General features: G+C 51.4%; 1 protein-coding gene across 1 annotated transcript; it reads right to left on the bottom strand.

The window, feature by feature from the left end:
- Positions 1 to 1,191: 1,191 nt before the first annotated feature.
- Positions 1,192 to 19,173, bottom strand: CAPN11 (calpain 11). Its single transcript, XM_060308667.1, has 21 exons — positions 18,946 to 19,173; positions 18,517 to 18,586; positions 16,615 to 16,716; positions 15,426 to 15,579; positions 15,036 to 15,204; positions 13,356 to 13,439; positions 13,181 to 13,266; positions 12,862 to 12,936; positions 12,432 to 12,592; positions 12,114 to 12,283; positions 9,748 to 9,759; positions 9,246 to 9,457; positions 8,914 to 8,953; positions 8,748 to 8,816; positions 8,605 to 8,662; positions 8,414 to 8,478; positions 8,067 to 8,135; positions 7,502 to 7,580; positions 7,288 to 7,404; positions 6,758 to 6,816; positions 1,192 to 6,633 (listed from the first exon to the last, which is right to left on the bottom strand). The coding sequence occupies exons 1-21, from the start codon at positions 19,171 to 19,173 to the stop codon at positions 6,607 to 6,609; spliced, it is 2,106 nt and encodes a 701-aa protein (XP_060164650.1). The 3' UTR covers positions 1,192 to 6,606.
- Between the last annotated feature and the right edge of the window lie 1,277 nt (positions 19,174 to 20,450).

Genomic DNA, 20,450 nt, shown 5'->3' with positions numbered 1-20,450 from the left:
TTACACACAAGGGGAGTCTTCAGTATAGAGTCAGATGTCACCAAGAGGTCAGATGTCACCTGGAAGAGTGAGGAACTAAAGGGGCTTTGGGATGTGGCTGTGAGAGGGGGCAGGTGGCCTGGAGAGGGAGGTTCTGCTGGGGCGAAGGGCAGAGTCTATGGGCAAGCGTTAAAAACCTAGTGGAAACACAGATGACAAAGGAAAATATTTGCAGCCCCTATGCAGAGAAAGGTCAAATCTTCCTAAAATATAAATAGCTCCTAGAATTTTATAAGGAAAAAACACAAAAGCCCAGTATAAAAATGAGCAAAGAATATGAAGCGCTCACAGAAAATGAAATGAAAGGAAAACATGAATATTTGCTCAGCTTCAAATGCAAAAAAAGAAATGCAAATTACAAGGACAGTCAGAAACCATTTTTCTTCTATCACATTATCAATATGCAAAAGTTTGACGACACGCTGCCTTGATGGGGAAACAGACACTCTTCTATTGCTAGTGGGAGCGTAACTTGGGATTACCTTTATGGGGGGGAATTTAATATGTATCTGAATTACTGATGTATATACTCTTTAGCTCAATATCCCACTTTCAGAAATTTATCCTATAGAAATATTTCCACTATATGAGATGACATATGTGCAGTGTTATTCACTCTAGCATTGCTTATAGTAGTAAAAGATTGGAAACAACTCAATAAAGAGCTCATAAATAAATGTCGAGACTTCGCTGCAGTGGAATACTCTGCAGCTATAACAAATCATAAGGAAGCTCTCTGTATACTAATAGAAAAATATCTCCAAGGTATGTATATCACCTTTCTACCCTCTAGCAACCACCTGTTTGTCCTCTGTATCTATACATCTGTTTCTGTTTTGTTATGCTTGTTCATTTGTTTTATTGTTTACATTCCACATATAAGTGAACTCATGCAGTATTTGTCTTTCTCTGTGTGACTTGTTGCACTTAGCGTAATACCCTCTAAGTTCATCCATGTTGTCGCAAATGGCCAGATTTCATTCTTTTTTGTGACTGAGTAATATTCCACTGTGTGTGTGTGTGTGTGTGTGTGTGTGTGTATACACATATACACACACACACACATATATATATATACACACACACACATATATATATATCACATCTTCTTTATCCATTCATTTATTGATTGGCACTTGGGTTGCTTTTAATTACTTTTTAAAATAAACTATTTATTTTCAAATAGTTTTAAATTTACAGAAAATTGTGAAGATAGCCCAGAGAATTTCTGTATATCCACACCCAATTTCCCCTGTAATTAATATCATATCTTAGTACAGTATATTTGTTACAATTAAGGAACCAATATGGATACAATAATATTACCTAAAACCCACACTTATTGAGATTTCCTTAGTGTCCCTTTTTCTGTTCCAGGATCCCATCCAGAACACCGCATTACACTTAATTGTCTTACCTCCTTAGGCTCCTCTTGGCTGTGACAGTTTCTCAGACTTTCCTTGTTTTTGATGACCTTGACAGTTTTGAGGCGTATTGGTCAGGAGTTTTGTATAATGTCCCTCAAGTGGGATTTGTCTGATGTTTTTCTTATGATTAGACTGGAGTTTGGGGTTTTGGGGAAGGAAACCACAGAAGTAAAATGCCATTCTCATCACATCATACCAAGGGTATATTCTATCCACATGGTTTATCTCTCTTGTGTTAACCTTGATCACCTGCCTGAAGTCGTGTTCGTCAGGTTTCTCTACTTTTTCTTTTTTTTGGCCACACCGCGCAGCTTGTAGGACCTTAGTTCCCTGACCAGGGATTGGACTCGGTCCCTCAGCTTTCACTGCTTGTGGAGTCCTAAGCACTGGACCACCAGGCAATTCCCAGGTTTCTCTGTCTTGAAGCTACTCTTTTCTCTCGATTTCCACACTGTCCTCTTTGGAAGGAAGTCACTATGTGCTACCCACACTTAAGGGGAGGGGAATTACACTCCACCTTTGACATACTCTCATCGTGCTTTTTGTTTTTGCTACTTTTTTTTTTAGCATTTCCGGCACTACAAGACGCTCCAGGTTCATCCCGTATATTTCTTGCCCCAGTCCTAGATTCAGACATTTCCGTCTCATTTTTCTTGTGATGAGAACTTTTAAGATCTACAGCCTTAGCAACTTTCAAATATGCAAAACAGTATTATTAACTATAGTCACTGTGCCACATACATTACATCCCCATGACTTCTTTTGTTGTTGTTGTTTTTGGCCACATCACGCAGCTTGTGGGATTTTAGTTCCTTGAGCAGGGATTGAACCCAGGCCCATGGCAGTGGAAGCGCGAAATTCTAACCACTGGACTGCCAGGGAATTCCCCCCATGACTTATCACTGGAAGTTTGTTCCTTTTGACCACTTTCACATATTCCACTCAGCCCTCACCACCACCTCTGGCAACCACCAATCTGTCCTCTGTATCTATGAGTTGTTCTTTTAAATTAATTAATTAATTTATTATTTTTGGCTGCGTTGGGTCTTCGTTGCTGCACGCGGGCTTTCTCTAGTTGTGGCGAGCGGAGGCTACTCTTCATTTGTGGTGCAAGGGCTTCTCATTGCGGTGGCTCGTCTTGTTGCAGAGCACGGGCTCTAGGCGCGTGGGTTTCAGTGGTTCGGGCACGTGGGCTCAGTAGTTGTAGCTCGCAGGCTCTAGAGCGCAGGCTCAGTAGTTGTGGCGCACGGGCTTAGTTGCTCCTTGGCTTGTGGGAGCTTCCCGGACCAGGGCTCGAACCCATGTCCCCTGCATTAGCAGGCGGATTCTTAACCACTGGGCCACCAGGGAAGTCCTATGAGTTGTTTTTAAATTATTAAAAAAATTTTTTTAGATTCCACTTGTGAGATCATAGAGTGTTTGTCTTTCTCTGTCTGAGTTATTTCATTTAGCATAGTGCCCTCAGGGTCCATCCATCTTGTTGCAAATGGCAAGATTTCTAGCACATTTTGACCCCACTTTCTCAGAGACCAGAGGATGAAGCTCTGGAGCTATCTATTCTAAGGGACCTCCGTTCCCTGATGTGGCCTCGTCTTTGCAGTGCAGTTGGAGGGTGTAGAGAGGGGTCTAAAGGAAACGGGGGCAGCTGCTGTGGACAGTGGCAGTGAGTCATCCAGAGGTGAGCTCTAGATTACTATGTGACCTCAGTCAAGGGCACCCAGCTTGTGTTGTGCAGGGTGCAGGCAGCATGGTCTAGTGCCCTTCCCCAGCAGAACCCCACCTCTGTGAACAGAGGAAATGCCGCATGCTGAGGACCAGAAGAGCAGAGCAGAAAATGTGGTTACACACCACTGGGAGACGGCAAAGACGTCACGAGAAAGGTCTCCCAAGCATTAGGCTGGGGAAGGAGGCAAGTGAAGTTGAACGAGATTGAGTCGGAAGGGGCTGGTGAGGGTGTGTGTGCAGAGAGCAGACTTGACAGGCAGGAGCAGGGAGCAGCCAGGCCTGGCTGTAGCTGGGGGGAACTTTTGTTTTAGAGTTTGGATGTGGAGGAATGTGATGTAGGCGTGTTTGCATACATGGTGGATGCATGCATGAATTAGATATGTTTATTGAATGTACGCTAGTTCATCTCACTTTTCCAATACAGGGCAGTCATGTGCTAAAATCCTGGGATGCCCCTCACATCATAATCTGGGTGAATGATGCCCCTTTTAGTTGTTCAGAGCACAAACTATACATGGGGCTCTGCTAAGTGTGGTGACGGTGTAAGCAGAAAGGGTAGGGGGATCCAGATATAGTGTTTTTTTCCTTAAGATTTTATTTTTATTCATTTATTTATTTTGGCTGCGCAGGATCTTATTTTGGCATGCGGGACCTTTTAGTGGCAGCGTGCAGACTTCTTAGTTGCGGCATGCGGACTCCCAGTTGCGGCATGCATGCAGGATCTAGTTCCCCGACCAGGGATCGAACCCGGGCCCCCTGCATTGGGAGCGCGGAGTGTTACCCACCGGACCACCAGGGAAGTCCCCAGATATAGTTTTTGGATGTCAGAGAAGCCATTTAAGCCTAAACCGTTTTGTGATCTAAGCCTGCCACAATGCTTGCCCTTGAACAGGTCTCAGTAATAATGATCGTGAGGGAACAGAGGAACGGAATGACTTAGGCAAGAGAAGTAAGAATGGCAGAGATAATAAATCAGTTGTAAAGACTCCCAGTTCTGGTTCAGCGGTAGAGATTAGCCTGAAGCACTCAACCACCAGCTCCACTGGAACCTAAGAGATGGTGATGTTGACCTTTTCTGGCCCTTGTGACTTCAGTCAACTGAAGCTTGGCCTCTGTTGACTTTTGCCCACATTCCATGCTGAATTCTCCTCTGCTCAAGCCCCGTCATGAATATGCATGTACCCTTAGTTTAGAACGTCCCCAGTTTGGCTGTTGGGGACACACTGCTTTGGGAAAGATCTCCAGTGTCCTCCTTACTCGCTGCAAGTAATAAATCGTCCCTTCTCCTGCTCTTTGGCTTGGTTGTGTCTTCTGGTTCGACACCCAACAAGAGGGGAACCCAATTTTTAGGTAACAGTAATGAGTTTACCATCTGTGGGAAGCACAGTACTTCACCCTCATAACCTCAGTCGTCCATACAGCAGCCCTCTGAGACAAGCACTGTCACCCCCATTTTTTTTTGGCCGAGCCATACGGCTTGTGGGATATCTCAGTTCCCCGGCCAGGGCTTGAACCTGGGCCATGGTAGTGAAAGCCCAGAATCCTAACCTCTAGGCCACCAGTGAACTCCCTGTCACCCCCAACTGACAGATGAGAAAAAGGAAACTCTGTTAGAGAAATAAAATAATTTGCCCAAGGCCATCCAGCCAGAAGTTGGCAGCATCTTCCGCTAGGGCAAGGGACAAGGATGGGGTGGGGTCAGCATCTTGCTGGGCTCCCCAGAACCAACTGGGCACTGCCGGGTTCTCTCAAAACTCAAAGGACCTGCTAGTTTTCTGACCTCTCCCAAAGGATCCCTGACCCACCCAGGGACCTTTGCTCCTTCGCTGCTCTGAGGAGAAAAGGTGGTGGTAGAAAATTAGGGTGGAGGAATCAGTCTTAAGACCCTCATTAACAGAGTGTGACCTTCTCTCTCAGACAAGACTGCAGAGGGGAGAGGATGGGAGAAGAGAGTGGCAGGGCAGGAAATGATTCCTCGGGAGGTGGTGGGGGAGGCAATGGAGTGACAGTGATGGGCAGTTGTCACAGAGGAGGCAGGGGGCAGGGCTGGTGCAGGGAATCAGTCACCAGACCCAGGAAGGCTGGAAGCCCCCCACGCCCCCAAGCATAAGAGGAATGGGTGTGTTTAGTGCAAATAGAAGGAAGTCTTTGAGTCCTTACTGCAGGAGGAAACGAAGCTAGCTACGATGGGAAGCTGAAAGTACACAGATCCAGGACGGATCCCAATTCTTTTGGGGTTTAGATTTATTCGACCCTAATCTAAGGGAATTTGGAAGCGGTCTGTATGCAAGAGGCTGAAAAGCTCGCAGGCACAGTTCCCCAGAGCGGGAAGCCACGGAGCGATCTGGAAGGACAGGAGAAGTGCAGTTGGGGGACACTGCTGGTGGTCTCAGTTTTCCCACTGCAGCAGGAGGCTGGGGGCTGGAAACAGGGGGCATCTGAGGCAGAGACTCCAAGGTCAAGGACTGGTGAACCAAGGATCCCTCCACCCTTCTGGTGAGGACCATAGCCTGGCAGTCAGCAGTTTTTTAACAGTAAGAATGATTTGAATCTGAACACCTTTAAGGCAGGAATGAACTCACCCACGGCCACTGTCCTCCACCCCTCCCAGCCACACATCTAAGAGGGTCAGTTCCTTTCTATGGCTGACTCCTGCCGGTGCAGGATTTTTGACTTTTGCTAGACCAGCAGTGTCACCTTTGGAGACTCCAGTTTGAGGAAGGAGATGGGAGGGGCGGTTCTAGGTCCTGCGGCTCAGCCCTCCCGTCGGATGCTGCTCTGGGTACCGCGCTGTGTACAGTTCACAGACAGGGACTCTTATGCCTTTAGCATCCCAGCCGCTGCCCATAAATGACAACAGCGCCCTCTAGCTTCTGTGACAACCACACATTTCCAAATGCTCCCTGGATAGGGGGTGGTATCACCCCAACTGAGAGCTCCTGGGTGTCCCCTCTTTGGTACTGAGGAAATGACTTACACCCCTGCCAGTCTTTTTCTGGCATAGAAACACAAGAGACACAGAAGCCAGTGGCATGTGTTGTTCATTATAATAATGCCCTTGAGTGGGGGGGAGAAGGGAGGAGCCATGAAACAGGCCAGCGTTGAGTAGGGTAGGAAACGTGGACAGTCTCCCCAGCCGGGGACACCGCAGAAGTGTCACTTAATGTTTAGTGAAATGTACTCAGAGAGGGAGGGAGACTGTGGGGGAAAAACACTTTGCGCTGGGAGGGTGGGCCTGGAGGTCCTGCTGCTGGAATAAGCACGGCATCTCGGCCGTTCCATCAGCAGAGACCGCAGAGTTGAGCGCCACAAGGAGCACCCCGGCCCCCAGGCCAGAACCCGGCGGGGTGGTGGTGGGGCGGGGCGGGGCAGGGGGCGGGGCCGATGGCGGTAGGAAGCCAGGCTCCCGCAGTGACTAACCCCACATGGTTATCTGCAGCCACTGTGGGGCAAGAAGAACATCAGAGGATGGGTGAGGTGGTGGTGGGGCATGACGTCTGGGGAAAGGGAAGGGCCAGTGGAGCCGCGGGGGTGGGGGTGGGTGCCTGAGGATCCTTTCCATGTACCTGGTTCAGGTTCAAGCAAATCTGGCCAGTATTGTTAGGGTCCATGGTTAGAAAGTACGCTGTTTCACGGAGGAGACAAGGGAGAAGGGTTGGGAGCTGAGTCAGTGGTCTGCAAGACCCCTTCCCGACTAGGGAGGATGTCAGAAAGGGTGTAAGAAGCCGTTCCTTCCCTCTTCCCAGCCAAACCCCCAGCCCAGCAGGGAATTAATGGTAAGGACTCCTACAGCCTTGCTCTGAACCAGGGCCTGTTCTGAGTGCTCTCCAAATACTATCTCATTTAATCTCCGCCTCCATTCTATGCAGGCTGTACTGTTATCTATATTTATAGGTAAGGCAACAGAGGCACAGAGAGATAAAGTGACTTGCTCAAGGCAACAGAGCCAGCAAGTGGTGGAGCTGGGATCTGAGCCCAGATCATCTGTGCCTGGTGGAGGGGAATGGTTCTGGAGCAGTGCTCTTCGTGTGGGTATGTGGGAGAAGGCCGGCGGTCCCCTGGCCCAGGGTGGGGAGTGGGCAGGTGCCTGACTCACTGAACATGGCCTTCAGCCTCAGGAAACAGCTGATGAAGCTGTCAAAATCCATGATCATTTCGTCATTTGCATACCTGGCCACCAACACCTGTGTCACCTTGTTATTCAGTTTGATGCCTGGGAGAGAGAGGAGTGTGGAGGGGGAGAGTCCAGCCCTCTGACCGCCGCTGCCTCCCCCGTCCCTGCCCCAAAGCCCTCTCCTGCCCCTGGCCACCTGCTTTCTCAATTGCCAAGCGCATCTCATAGGAGTTCAAGGTGCCTGAGTGGTCCTGGTCACACTCTCGGAAGATGTCCTGAAGCGACAAGACAGATGTGGTAGGGCCGTGTGCATGGCACGGTGGCTGAAGTGATGAAATGCTTCACAACTGCTACCCAAGACCCCGAGGGCCCCCTACGCTGGCCCACCCGCTGAGCTCCAGTATTCCTATCACCTGCTAACTGTGGGGTTACTTCCTGGCACCCTGCCCGGGGCTCTCTGCCTGTATCCTTTACGCTGGCTGATACCTGGACTGTGCTGGTTATTGAATATTTTGACTAGTTAATACGCCAACACATCAACGGCTCCATCCTGGGGTGTGTGTGTGTGTGTGTGTGTGTGTGTGTGTGTGTGTGTGTGTGTGTGTGTGTGTGTGTGTGTGTGTGTGTGTGTGTGTGTGTGTGTGTGTGTGTGTGTGTGTCTAGTCAGGGGCTCCTGTTCCAGCTCCATCCTTACTAGTCCTCTTCCCTCCGGAGGACCTCTCTTTCTTACCTCCATAAACTGCCCCCTCAATGCCCTTTACCGTCCATTTCTTGATTTTTCTCCACAGGATCTGGAACTCCTGAAGCCCCAGTTTGCCAGAGCCATCTTTCTGGGAGGTAGTCAAGGATATAAGAGGAGGGTGGGGAGGGCATCCTGGGGGCTGGGAAGCAGAGGGACTCACCGAGGTAGGGCACAAGACCCAAGGGGCCTGTATGGTAACCATGCTAACAGCCGGAAGACCTGGCATCTTTTGTTACCCCAGCGCCTAATCCCCACCCGGAAGGAGGGCATGGCTGGTCAGAGATGGCCACCTTAGGGCCAGGCTCAGGGGTAGGGGGCTGGGGCAGGAGAGCACTGGACAGGACTGCCCACTGGACAGGAAGATACATCCAAGAGGTTGACCATACAGCGGCACACGTCCAGGCTGAAACCCTTGGTTTTGAGGTTTTTGACTGTGAGGGAGGGAAGGGGCAGGAAGAAGGGGAGGGATGAGCAGGGTGTGGTCGGGGTTTGGGGGGAGAGGTGGGGGGTGATTAAGGGTGGGGGGAAGGGTTGTGAGTGGGGGATGGAAGACTCACCTTCGGAGAACACCTTGTTGAGCAGCTTCTGTAGCTCATATATGCCCACCTCCTTGTCCTAGGAAGGGGGACCGTAAGCCCCGGCTCTGGCCCCTTCAGCCCCAAACCACCTCCTTTCAATCCCCCAGCCCTCTGCCTCTCACCTCTCCACCGGCCACTATGTGAAACAAACGTATGAAGTCCTGGTCTATGTCATTCTCAGAGATGTTCTCCTGCAGGGAAAGGAGTGGGAGAGGGACACAGTCCAGAAAGTTCTTCCACACCCCTACATGCCACCCCCAAATCCCAGCCCCCACAGCCTCCCCTCACCTCTTGGAGAAGCTCAGCGATGTTGGCTTCATCCAGTTCCCTGGGCAGAGGTGGATGAAGGTTCGGAGTGAGCAGGGGTCAGGGAGACAGGGATTCCAGTGGGATGGTCAGGGAGGTCGTGTCGTGTGTCTGCAGCAATACGGAACGGGCTCCGTGCGATCTGGCTTCTGATTCTGGCTCTGCTACTACCTGGGACTTCCCTGCCTCATGCCTAAGTTTCCCTGACTGTACAATAGGGACGGGGGCGGGGGGACCCAGCTGACTGCCCCCTGAGCTTGAATCTTACAGCTCTGGGGCAGGTGGCCTTGGAGCAGTGAGGTGGGGCCCCTCACCAGGACTCGCTGTGCTTCTCCGTGAAGACCCGGAGCAGGAAGTCAGCATCCTTGTGCGGCTCAAGGGTGGAGGGAATGATGATGTATTCCCCCGGAGGCAGCCGGAGGTGGCTGCTGACCTCCCGTGAGTTGGTGAAGATCTCTGAGAAGCCCAGGTCCTGATACTTCACGAAGAAGTCCTTTTTCAAGTGGACGTCCTGGAGGTTCTGAAACTGTACGTGCCCTGGAGGTGGGTACAGGGCCCACAGGGGAGGGCAGGGAGGGAGGGACCCCCCACGGTGATGCCCGGCTGGGCAGGGCTAGGGAGGGCCTGGACCCTGCCCATCTGGCAGGTAACCCCAGTGTGGTCGTTTCCTTCCCTGACCCTCACTCAGGGCCCAAGGGGGCTGGAACCCTGACCCAGTGGGCCCCAGAACCCTTCGCCGAATTCCACCCCTTGCCCATCCACATGCCAGGAGCGGGGTGGCTGTCTGCCCAGGATCAAGCCCCACATCTTCTGTACCTCCTTTGGGACCTGGGAAGGGAAGAGAGAGGAGGGTCAGATCCCCAGGATGGTGAAGGGGCTCAGGCCTGTGGAAGCCAGGGGGTGCTAAGGGCACTGGGATGCTGGTGGTGGGGAGGGGCGTGGGCTCTAAGAGCTAAAAGTCCCAGCATTAATAACACTTCCGCTTTGAATCTAGAAAAATGGCACAGGTGGACCAGTATGCAAGGCAGAAATAGAGACACAGACGTACAGAACAAACGTATGGACACCAAGGGGGGAAAGGGGTGGTGGTGGGATGAATTGGGAGATTGGGATTGACATATATACACTAATATGTATAAAATAGATAACTAACGAGAACGTACTGTATAGCACAGGGAACTCCACTTCGCTGTACAGTAGAAACTAACACAACATTGTAAAACAACTACACCCCAATAAAAAAAAATAACCCTTCTGCTTTGGGTGGCAAAGTACGGTTTACACAAAGTTTTGCCAAGGGGAGATTTTTGCCACTGCAGGTTAAGGATGGGAAAGAGAACCCCCCAGAGGTGAGATAACTTGCCCAATCTCACACTGCTGAACAGTTGAAGAGCTGGGATAAAAAACTAGGAGAGCATTTTCCATGGAGCGCTCACGTCTTGCAGGAAGTTAATAGGAGATTATTGAAACCGAGGAATGAGCACATAGAAGTTTGTAAAAAGGTGAGATAAACCAAGATAAATAGGTTGCTCTCCTCCAGGGATGACCAGAACCTTTAATATACTGATGGCCCCGTGGAGCTCTGGGTTGGGGTAGAGAATACAGCCTTTCCTGGCAGGGCTGTGTCTAACCTTGGAAATGGCTTCAGGTGTGTCTGTTAACCTGGGGGACTCACAGTCTAGGAGGAGGGCAAGGCTCGTGTCTGCTTCTGTTCACGATTGAACCTCTGGAGACTGACTGGGGCCTGGCATGCAGTAGGTGCTCCGTGAATATCACTGACTATGTAAATGAATGGACAAACGGGCACCGTTTGGGAAATGCTTGTCAGCGGTTTCTCTTGGCCGGAGTCCATGCTCCCATGTGGGGAGGCTTGGGGGCCGTGGAGAAATCTCCGAGTGTGTGGGAACTGGTGTGAGTTAGGACAAGTGACCTCACCTCTCTGGCTCCCAATCTCCTTCCTCTTCATTAAAGGCGTTACTATTCGAAAGGTCTTGGGAACAATGCCTGGCACAGAGGAAGTGCTCCCTAAGTGTTTTAGATTTTAAAAATCTGAAAAAGAAAACTGTCAGCCCTGCCTCAAAAGCGCAAAGCACCACTCCAGAAAGAGACAGGGCCGAGATGGGCAGCGAGGATTAAATTGGGAGATTGGGATTGACATATACACACTACTATATATAAAATAGATAACTAGGACTTCCCTGGTGGCACAGTGGTTAAGAATCCGCCTGCCAATGCAGGGGACAGGGGTTCGAGCCCTGGTCCAGGAAGATCCCCACACGCCATGGAGCAACTAAGCCCGTGTGCCACAACTACAGAGCCCACGCTCTAGACCCCGCAGGCCACAACTACTGAGCCCGCGTGCCACAACTACTGAAGCCCACGCGCCTAGAGCCAGTGCGGCACAAGAGAAGCCACCCAATGAGAAGCCCACACACCGCAACGAAGAGTAGCCCCCCACTTGCCGCAACTAGAGAAAGCCACACGCAGCAACGAAGACCCAACGCAGCCAAAAATACATAAATAAATAAACAAACAAATTTTAAAAAAATTTAAAAAATAGATAATAAGGACCTACTGTATAGCACAGGGAAAACTATTTAATACTCTGCAATGACCTATACGGGAAAAGAATCTTAAAAAAAAAAAAAAAGTGGGGCTTCCCTGGTGGCGCAGTGGTTGAGAATCTGCCTGCCAATGCAGGGGACACGGGTTCGAGCCCTGGTCTGGGAAGATCCCACATGCCGCGGAGCAACTAGCCCCGTGAGCCACAATTACTGAGCCTGCGCATCTGGAGCCTGTGCTCCGCAACAGAGAAGCCGCGATAGTGAGAGGCCCGCGCACCGCGATGAAGAGTGGCCCCCACTTGCCGCAACTAGAGGAAGCCCTCACACAGAAACGAAGAGCCAACACAGCCATAAATTAATTAATTAATTACTTTTTTTAAAAAAAGGCAAAATTCCTTAAAAAAAACCCTGGATATATGTATAAGTACAACTGATAAACCTTGTAAATCAACTATATTCCAATTAAAAAAAAAAAGGAAAAAGGAAAGAGACAGGGGTGTGGAGGCAGTTGGAGGGTGTCCTGGTCCCGGGGCAGGTGGTGGGGTGGGGTGTGCAGTGGTCCCAGGGGTGAGGCCATGGGGAGAGCAAGAGTGGCTGGGGGACCAGCTGGGCACGCACGGAGTAGATGACAAAGCCGATGGTCTGCAGCTGGGCTCCCTGGGGCCGTGCCCGCCTCCAGTTCTTCTGCATCAGGGCCACCAGGCAGGTGCAGACGGCTTCGTCGTCCTCTGGGGCATCATCCTCCTCGGGGAGAGAGATCTTAAACTGTGGGTTGGTCCAGAATGTGTCTGTGGAGGAAGCAGGTCAGGATGGCCCTGCCCTTCCCAGGGTGGACGGGCTTCCCAGCCAAGTGCCCGCCTCCTCAATGGGGCCCAGGTGTGCAGTGAGTCAGTGGCCCAGCCCTTGCTCCCTGCTCCCCTGAGTCCCCTCGCCCACCAATGTAGCTCCGGCAGCCCCCTGCAGTGCTGCCCCTCCTCCAGCTGCCCTCGTAGAAGGTGGTGTGCCAACACCTCTTGTAGTCCCCACAAAGCGTGTCGGGTATCAGGTTGCAGATTTCCAGGAGGGTGAAGTTGTCCAGGAAATCTCCGTAGGACATCCTGTGGTGGAGGGGAGCGGCAGGAAGCCCGCGCGCCTAGAGCCCGTGCTCCACAACAAGAGAAGCCACCCAATGAGAAGCCCACGCACCGCAATGAAGAGTAGCCTCCCACTTGCCGCAACTAGATGGGCCAGAGCCCATCAGCAGCACACCCACACCTGTAGGCGACCCCCAGAGCCTCCCCATCCAAGGCACAGGTGGGACAGTGGCAGGAGAGATGAAGGGACTGGGTATGGGGACAGAAGGTGGTCCTTCTCAAGCGGCGCTGACCAGAACTCTCCGTCCTCCTTCCTGTGCAGCAGCTGCCTCTGGACGTCTGGGGCCACGTCTTCCCACTCCTTGGCACTGGAGCAGAGACAGGCAGTGGAGGGGCAGGGGGTCGGGAGGCACCTCGGTCCTCCCCCAGGGATGCCCTTACCCCTGAATGTCTGCCTACTGGGGGTCCTGGTTAGATGGAGAATCTAGAGGGGAAGGGCTCACACTGGGCGCAGGTGACCGGATGCCAGTCGGTCCCTCTGTGGCATGGCCTTGCTCGTGGGCCTGCTCTGTGCTCTGCCCCTCCCCCCAGAGGGCTGGTCTGGGCACCTACTTGTCACTCCAGGCTCCATTCCACTCAATCCGGCCCCAGGGATTCCGGACCCGAATCAGTGTTTCCATCCTGCCGCAGTACAGGACCTGGGTGGGTTGTGGGCAAAGGTTAGGAGTGTAGGGTCACAGAATTCCTCCTCCTGTCCCTCTGGGTGGGGTGTAGTGGTCAGACTCACATCCTGAAGGCCGGTCACTGAGTAAGCATGTCCTTTCACCAGCATCCTTTCCGTCAATGACTCCAAGTCACTTTGGCTGTTGATCTACGCAGAACAGAGAGGAAGGAAAGGAACTCAAGGTCTGGTCAGAGGGATGGGGGCACCTGAAGTGAGGTGACAACTCTCTGGGTTCATTTTTGTTTTTTAATTAAACTTTGTATTTTCCAATGATTGTAGACTCACACGCAGGTTTCTTTGTTTTTTGTTTTTGTTTTTTTTAGTTGTGGCATGGGGAATCTTTTAGTTGCAGCAGGCAGGATCTAGTTCCCTGACCAGGGGTTGAGCCCGGGCCCCTGCATTGGGAGCCTGGAGTCTTACCCACTGGACCACCAGGGAGCTCCCTCACATGCAGTTTTAAGAAATAATACAGAGAGATACGTGCACCCCATATCCAGTATCCCCCAGTGGTAACATCTTGCAAAACTATAGCACAATATCATGTTTTTTCTTTTTTGGCCGTGTCACGCAGCATGCAGGATCTTAGATTCCCAATGAGGGATCGAACCCTTGCCCCCTGCAGTGGAAGCGCAGAGTCCTAACCACTGGACTGCCAGGGAATTCCCTATAGCACAATATCAAAACCAGGATGAAGATGTTGACACAGTTCGTCAGTCTTATACAGATGCCTCCACTTTTACTCGTACTCATTTATGTATGTTTTATGCATTGTTATCATATGTGTCATATCATATCATATGATATGGTACATATCATATCATATGATACACATGTATCGTATGATACATATCATATGTATCATATCATTTCTGTATCCACCACCATCATCACAATATAGAACATTTCCATCACCAGTAGCATCCCTGGTGTTGCCCTTTTATAAGCAACATCCACCTCTTATGACCCTCTTCCCTGACCTCTGACAACTCCTAATCTGTTCTCCATTTAAAAAAATTTTGTCATTTCAGGACTGTCATATAAATGGAATCATACAGTATGGACTCTTTCGGGACTGGCTTTTTCCATGCAGCATAATTTCCTTGAGATTCATCCAAGCTGTTTTGTGTGTCAATAGTTCATCTCTTCTTATTGCTGAGTAGTATCCCCTGGTATGTACGCACCTGTCCAACTATTCACCCTCTGAAAGACATCTAGGTTGTTTCCAGGTTCTGGTTATTATGAATAGAGCTGCTTTGAACACGTGGGTACAGGCTTTTGTGTGGACATAAGTCTTCATTTCTCTGGGATAAATGCCCAAGAATACAATTGCTGGGTCTTACAGTAGCACTCTGGGTTCATTTATTTATTTGAACAAATATGTGTTGGGTATCTATTGCATGCCAAGTACCATCTTAAGTCCCAGGACCCAGCAGTGAATGAGACAAATAAAGTCACTGTCTTCATGAAATATGAAAACTGTCTGGAGAAGATTTGTTGTGAATATACACGTCGATAAGTAAGACAGTTTCTGATCATGATAAATGTTGGGGAGAAAATCAAAACAAAGTAGAGAGGAAATGGGGGGCAGGAGCGGCTAATTTAGAAGGCTAGCCTGAGGAAGGGCCATTTGAACTAAAAGATGAATGAGAAGGAGCTAGTTATGCAGGTATTTGGAGAAAGAACTTTCTAGGTGAAAGCAACAGCAGGTGCAAAGGCCCTGAAGCAGGACCAAGCACGGCTTACTTCGATGGAGCACCCCATGAGGGATGATCGCTCTATGGCCTTTCTAAGCATCCTCAGCAGGTTCGGAGGGGGCTTCCGGAGTTGGAAGCTCTGGGTCACGCCCCCCGTGAAGTCCTCAAAGCCCTCCACCGTGTTGCCCCCTGACAGGGCTTCATAGGATCCGTTCAGCCTGTGGGCACAGAGAGGGCACCGTCTGGGCTCTGGGATGCAGTTGTGAGCTTGGACCTCAGAGGGTGAGGTGAGGGAAGGGAGGGATGCCCTGCCGTCCCCCTGCCTCTTCCCCTGATTCCAGTTGCTCCCCTACCCGCCCCCCCCCCCCCCCCCCCCCGTCACTGCCGACTGTCAGAGCAAGCTTGGAGGCCAGGCAAATCGCCAGGCTGGGGCACTCACTTGGCGTACGCCTTCTCCAGCAGGGCACTCCAGAACTCGGTGCGCTCGGCTGAATGCACGAACACCAGCTTGCCATTCTTTGTGGGCAGCCGGTCATCCACCACCACGTCCATCCACTGCCCAAACTGCCAAATCTGCGGGCGGCAAGGTGGGTCTCAGCGGGGCGTGGGGCATCTGTATGCCCCAGGCCCCCTTCCGAGCTCAGACACACATACATGCGCGCACGCGCGCGCGCGCGCACATCCCCCCTCCCTTCTTGCATGAAGACTCTGTTACACGAGCGCCTCCTGGTGTCAGGTTCAGTGACACACCAGTAACAGAGGGCCCCCCACCCCTCCGCTGCCGCCGCCGCCGCCAAAGAAAGGCAGTGAAAGGCCTGAACCTCCCCCAGCCTCACCTCCAGGTTCTGCCACGGCCTCCAGAGGGACCCACCCACCTTTTGACCTTGGCTGGACTTTTAGGACTTCTGAGGTCTTAAAAACTCTTGTGACTTTCAGAAATATTTTTATGACATGAGGAATTTGTCCACATGTTGAATAATTTGAAGAGCAGATTACAAAAATTACATGACAGAAACTCCCAATGTCATATGCGCACATGCACATACACACACGTATACGTGCATATACATATGTGAGTGTATCTACCGAGAGAAAGAGACAGAGAGAGAGAGAAGCAGGAGGAAGAGGAGGAGGAGAATGAATCACAAACTGATAACAACTATTTGGGGGCTTTAAAAAATTAGCTTAGGGCTTCCCTGGTGGCGCAGTGGTTGAGAGTCTGCCTGCCGATGCAGGGGACACGGGTTTGTGCCCCGGTCCGGAAAAATCACACATGCCGCAGAGCGGCTGGGCCCGTGAGCCATGGCCGCTGAGCCTGCGCGTCCGGAGCCTGTGCTCTGCAACAGGAGAGGCCACAACGGTGAGAGGCCCGCGCACCGCCAAAAAAAAAAAAAAAAAAAAAAAAAAAAAAAAAAATTAGCTTACACAATTTCTTTAGTGAGAGGATATTTCTCTGATAATTAGAGAAAAATCCACCCTAATAAATGTTGTTTTTTTCAAAAAGGAAAGAAAAAAGGTAAACTTCAAAGCATGTATTAATTCTTTCTCTCTCTCTCACACACACACACCCCTCATAAACAAATCAACTCTGGCTTTCAAATCGCCCTTCACCTGAAAATGGAAGATACCAGCATAGTTTTTCTTGAAGCTCTGCCCCCTGGGCACCACGCGGTACAGCAGTTCGGGGTACACCGTAAGGGAGCCGATGGCAGCAAGCAGCCAGCAGTCCCCTGGAAAGACAGAAGGGCGCCCCGTTTGAGCACTCCCATGTGTGTGGGTCCCAGAGTCCAAGCCCCAGAAGATCAGGAGCTGCTCTGTGGCCCCCTCCCCGATGCCCTCCCACTGCAGAAGGGCCAGCTCTGGGGGTGAGTTCTCCACCTTTCCTATGAGGCGAGAGACTCACAAATCAGAGCCAGACGTTTTTGTTCTGGAATGTGGGGAGAAGGTGTTTTTGGCCTTGGTCTTACTCCTCCCTCTGGGACCTGCCATCTTTGGGGGACAGCCAATCGTCTCCTGTCCCTTGAACAAGGCCGATCCCCTTCCCCATGGCCCCCCACTTCTACCCCATGATTACAGTGGTGTGGTGATCAGCCCCGTAATACTAGAGACCCAAGGGGCTCAGTCTGTACCCTCACTGGGACAGAGGGGCAGGATTCTTGGGCTGAGGTCATCTGTTGCCATCTCTCCTGGGGAATCTCAGACCATGGGTGGGGCTTGGGGCAGGGTGGTGCCCTGAGGGGGTACATGGGCCAGGCTGCGGCTGAGGGCACTGGCAAAGATTCTGTGATTACCAAGGCCTTCTGGCTGCCTGAGGGACACTTGGAGGGGGGTAGAAGGGGGGAGAGGAATGTTAAGGACACTCTCGTCACCATCGTGGAAAGGACACCTAGGGAGAAGCAATTTTTCCTCCGGTAACCCTGGGCCCTCCAGCTCAGTGAGCCCCAGTGGCAGCTGTGGGACCTGCTGTCTCCTTGGCCTCTGCCCTACCCACACCCTGCCCTCTTCTCTGCCACAAATGGGACACAATTCAGCCCAGAGGAAGCCCACCCTGGCCTTCTTCCTTAAGATGCAATGAGGGGTTTGGAGGAAACCGGGGAATAAGACCAGGCTTAGGGAGGAAGCTCTCTCTGGGGGCTGTCCGTGGGAGCCTGCGGGAGAGTGGCCGCTCCTTTACCTGATACCCCAGACTTGAGGAAGTCGTGTCACTTGCAGTGGTTAGCGGAAGCCTAATTCCCCTCTCTTTGACCTTAGGCCGGATTGCGAGCTTGCTTTTTTTTTTTTGCGGTATGTGGGCCTCTCACCGACCGTTGTGGCCTCTCCCGTTGTGGAGCACAGGCTCCGGACGCGCAGGCTCAGCGGCCATGGCTCACGGGCCCAGCCGCTCCGCAGCATGTGGGATCTTCCCAGACCGGGGCACGAACCCGTGTCCCCTGCATCAGCAGGCGGACTCTCAACCACTGCACCACCAGGGAAGCCCACGAGCTTGCTTTTAACAGCAGAACATGGGGAAGTTACCGCCTGCTTCTCCTGAGACCAGGTGGTGAAGGCATTCGGGCTTCCTCCTTGTTCTCTCTCTCAGGCCGCTCACTCAGTGGGAGGCCAGCTACCATGTGTGGACACTTAAGCGTCCTACGGAGAAGCTCACGTGGCAAGGACCTGGGGCCACCTGCCACGTGAGTGCACCATCTTGGAAGGGAATCCTTCAGCTCCTGTGGCACCTCATGAGAAACCCTGAGCCAGACCAACCAGGCTATGCTGCTTCCTAATTCCTGCCCCGGAGAAACTGTGAGATGATAGATGTTGGTTGTTGCTTTCAGTCACTGACTCTTGGAGCAACTGATAACTAATACAGCACCCTGCTTACTCCCAGACCCAGATGGCAGCAGGTAGGGGTGGAATCTGGATTAGGGGAGGAAAAGGGACACAGAAGAGCTGTCTGAACCCAGGGCTCCCAGTCCCCCAGCCTCAGGAGATACCCTGGCACTCTCCCAATTCACCCCCTGCCCCCAGCTTTCCTGCCCCCCACTCACCGAGCACCCCCTGGCAGATGTCAGTCGGGCTGACCCCATTCACAATGAATTGAGGATTGCTTGTGATTTGCTGCAATGAAGGAATAAAAGTTTCAGAGAGCCCAGGACACCCCCTTCCCAAGCTCCCTCCCACTTCCCTGGGGAATGCTGCTGTCTCTTGGAGTTCTAGGGGAAACATGGATGGGGGCGCGGCAGGGGGAACTTGGCCTAATTGTAGGCTGGGATGGCAAAGGTCAGTGAGTGACCTTCCCAGGGGTTTTCTGAGAGGTTTTACTTAAGCCTGTCCCGAACCGTCCCCTGCCTTGATGGAAATGGAGTCTAGTACAGAGCCAAGATAGGGCGGTGGGGGATTGGAGATTATCCAAGTGACTAGGACGTCACTACTACCCCCACCCCCCATGAGTCCATGCCTCCCTTCCCAGTGCCCACACGGGGCCGCTGCCAGCTGATGTTCTGCACGTGTTTGGAGTTGGGGCCCAGTTCCTTGAAACCCAGTGAGCTGGGTTCAGCAGGGAAAAAGGGGTCCTTGAACAGCTGCCCCTTCCGTAGGCAGAGTGCTCGCAGCTCCTCAAAGCTCTGGTTGTTGTAGTTCTGGGCGTTGTGGTGCTGGCCCATGCCCTTGGCCTTGAGTCGGTTCTGGCTTATGTGAGCCGCCATCCCCTTGTTGGTGAAAACGGTCTCCGCTGAATAATAAAAAGACAAATAACCTAATCAAAAAATGGACAAAGGATCTGAATAGGAGTTTTTCTGAAGAAGATACACAAGTGACCAATAATCACATGAAAAACGGCTCCACATCCTTCGTCAACAGACAAATGTAAATCCAGGTCACAATGAGATACTACTTCACATCCACTAGGACGGCTCTAATCCAAAAGACTGGTAACAACAAGTGCTGGCGAGGGTGTGGAGAAATTGGAGCCCTCGGGCACTGCTGCTGGGGATGTAAAAGGGCGCAGCCACTTTGGAAAACAGTCTGGCAGTCCCTAAGTTACACACAGAATTGCCATGTGATCCAGCAATTTCACCTCTAGGTATATATACTCAAGAGAAGTGAAAATATATGTCCATACAAAAAATTCTGCACAGGGCTTCCCTGGTGGCGCAGTGGTTGAGAGTCTGCCTGCTGATGCAGGGGACACAGGTTCGTGCCCCGGTCCAGGAAGATCCCACATGCCGTGGAGCGGCTGAGCCTGCACATCCGGAGCCTGTGCTCCTCAACGGGAGAGGCCACAACAGTGAGAGGCCCGCGTACAGCAACAACAACAACAACAAAAATTCTGCACAAATGTTTATAGCAGCAGCAACACTTGCAATAGCCGAAAAGTGGAGAAAACCCCAAATGCCCATCAGCTGATGAATGGACAAGCAAAATGAGGAATACACGTACAGCGGAATATTACTCACCAATAAAAAGAAATGAAGTACTGAGACATGTTACGACATGGATGAACCTTGAAAACATTATGCTAAGTGAAGACAGCAGTCACAAAGGATCACATATTGTATGATTTCGATTATGTAAAATGCCCCAAACAGGCCAATCTATATAGAGACAGGAAGTATAATCATGGTTGCCTAGCGCTTAGAGGGTGGGGGATTGGAAGTTGATAGCTAAAGGGTACGGGGTTTCTTCTGCGGGAGAATGAAAAGGTTCTAAAGTCGATTGTGGTGATGGTTGCACAACTCCGTGAATGTACTGAAAACCACTGATCGTGCACTTTAAATGGGTGAATTGTATGGTATGTGAGTCATAGCTCAATAAAGCTGTTTAAAAAAATGACCTCCAGACCATGCAAACAGACACTGCCTTTTGGGGAGAGTGGAAATAATGGAGTGCAGCGGGCAGGAGGGCAGAGGGGAAGGGGCTGCTCGCGGGGGAGGTTCCAGTTAGGGAATGGCCCAGTGGGTGGGGTGGCTGGGTCTCTGAGAGG

This window comes from Globicephala melas, chromosome 11 (genome assembly GCF_963455315.2).
Source record: "Globicephala melas chromosome 11, mGloMel1.2, whole genome shotgun sequence".
Classification (NCBI taxonomy): Eukaryota; Metazoa; Chordata; class Mammalia; order Artiodactyla; family Delphinidae; genus Globicephala; species Globicephala melas.
Note: the sequence above shows the minus strand (reverse complement) of the source record. Positions and strands in the feature narration are given on the sequence as shown.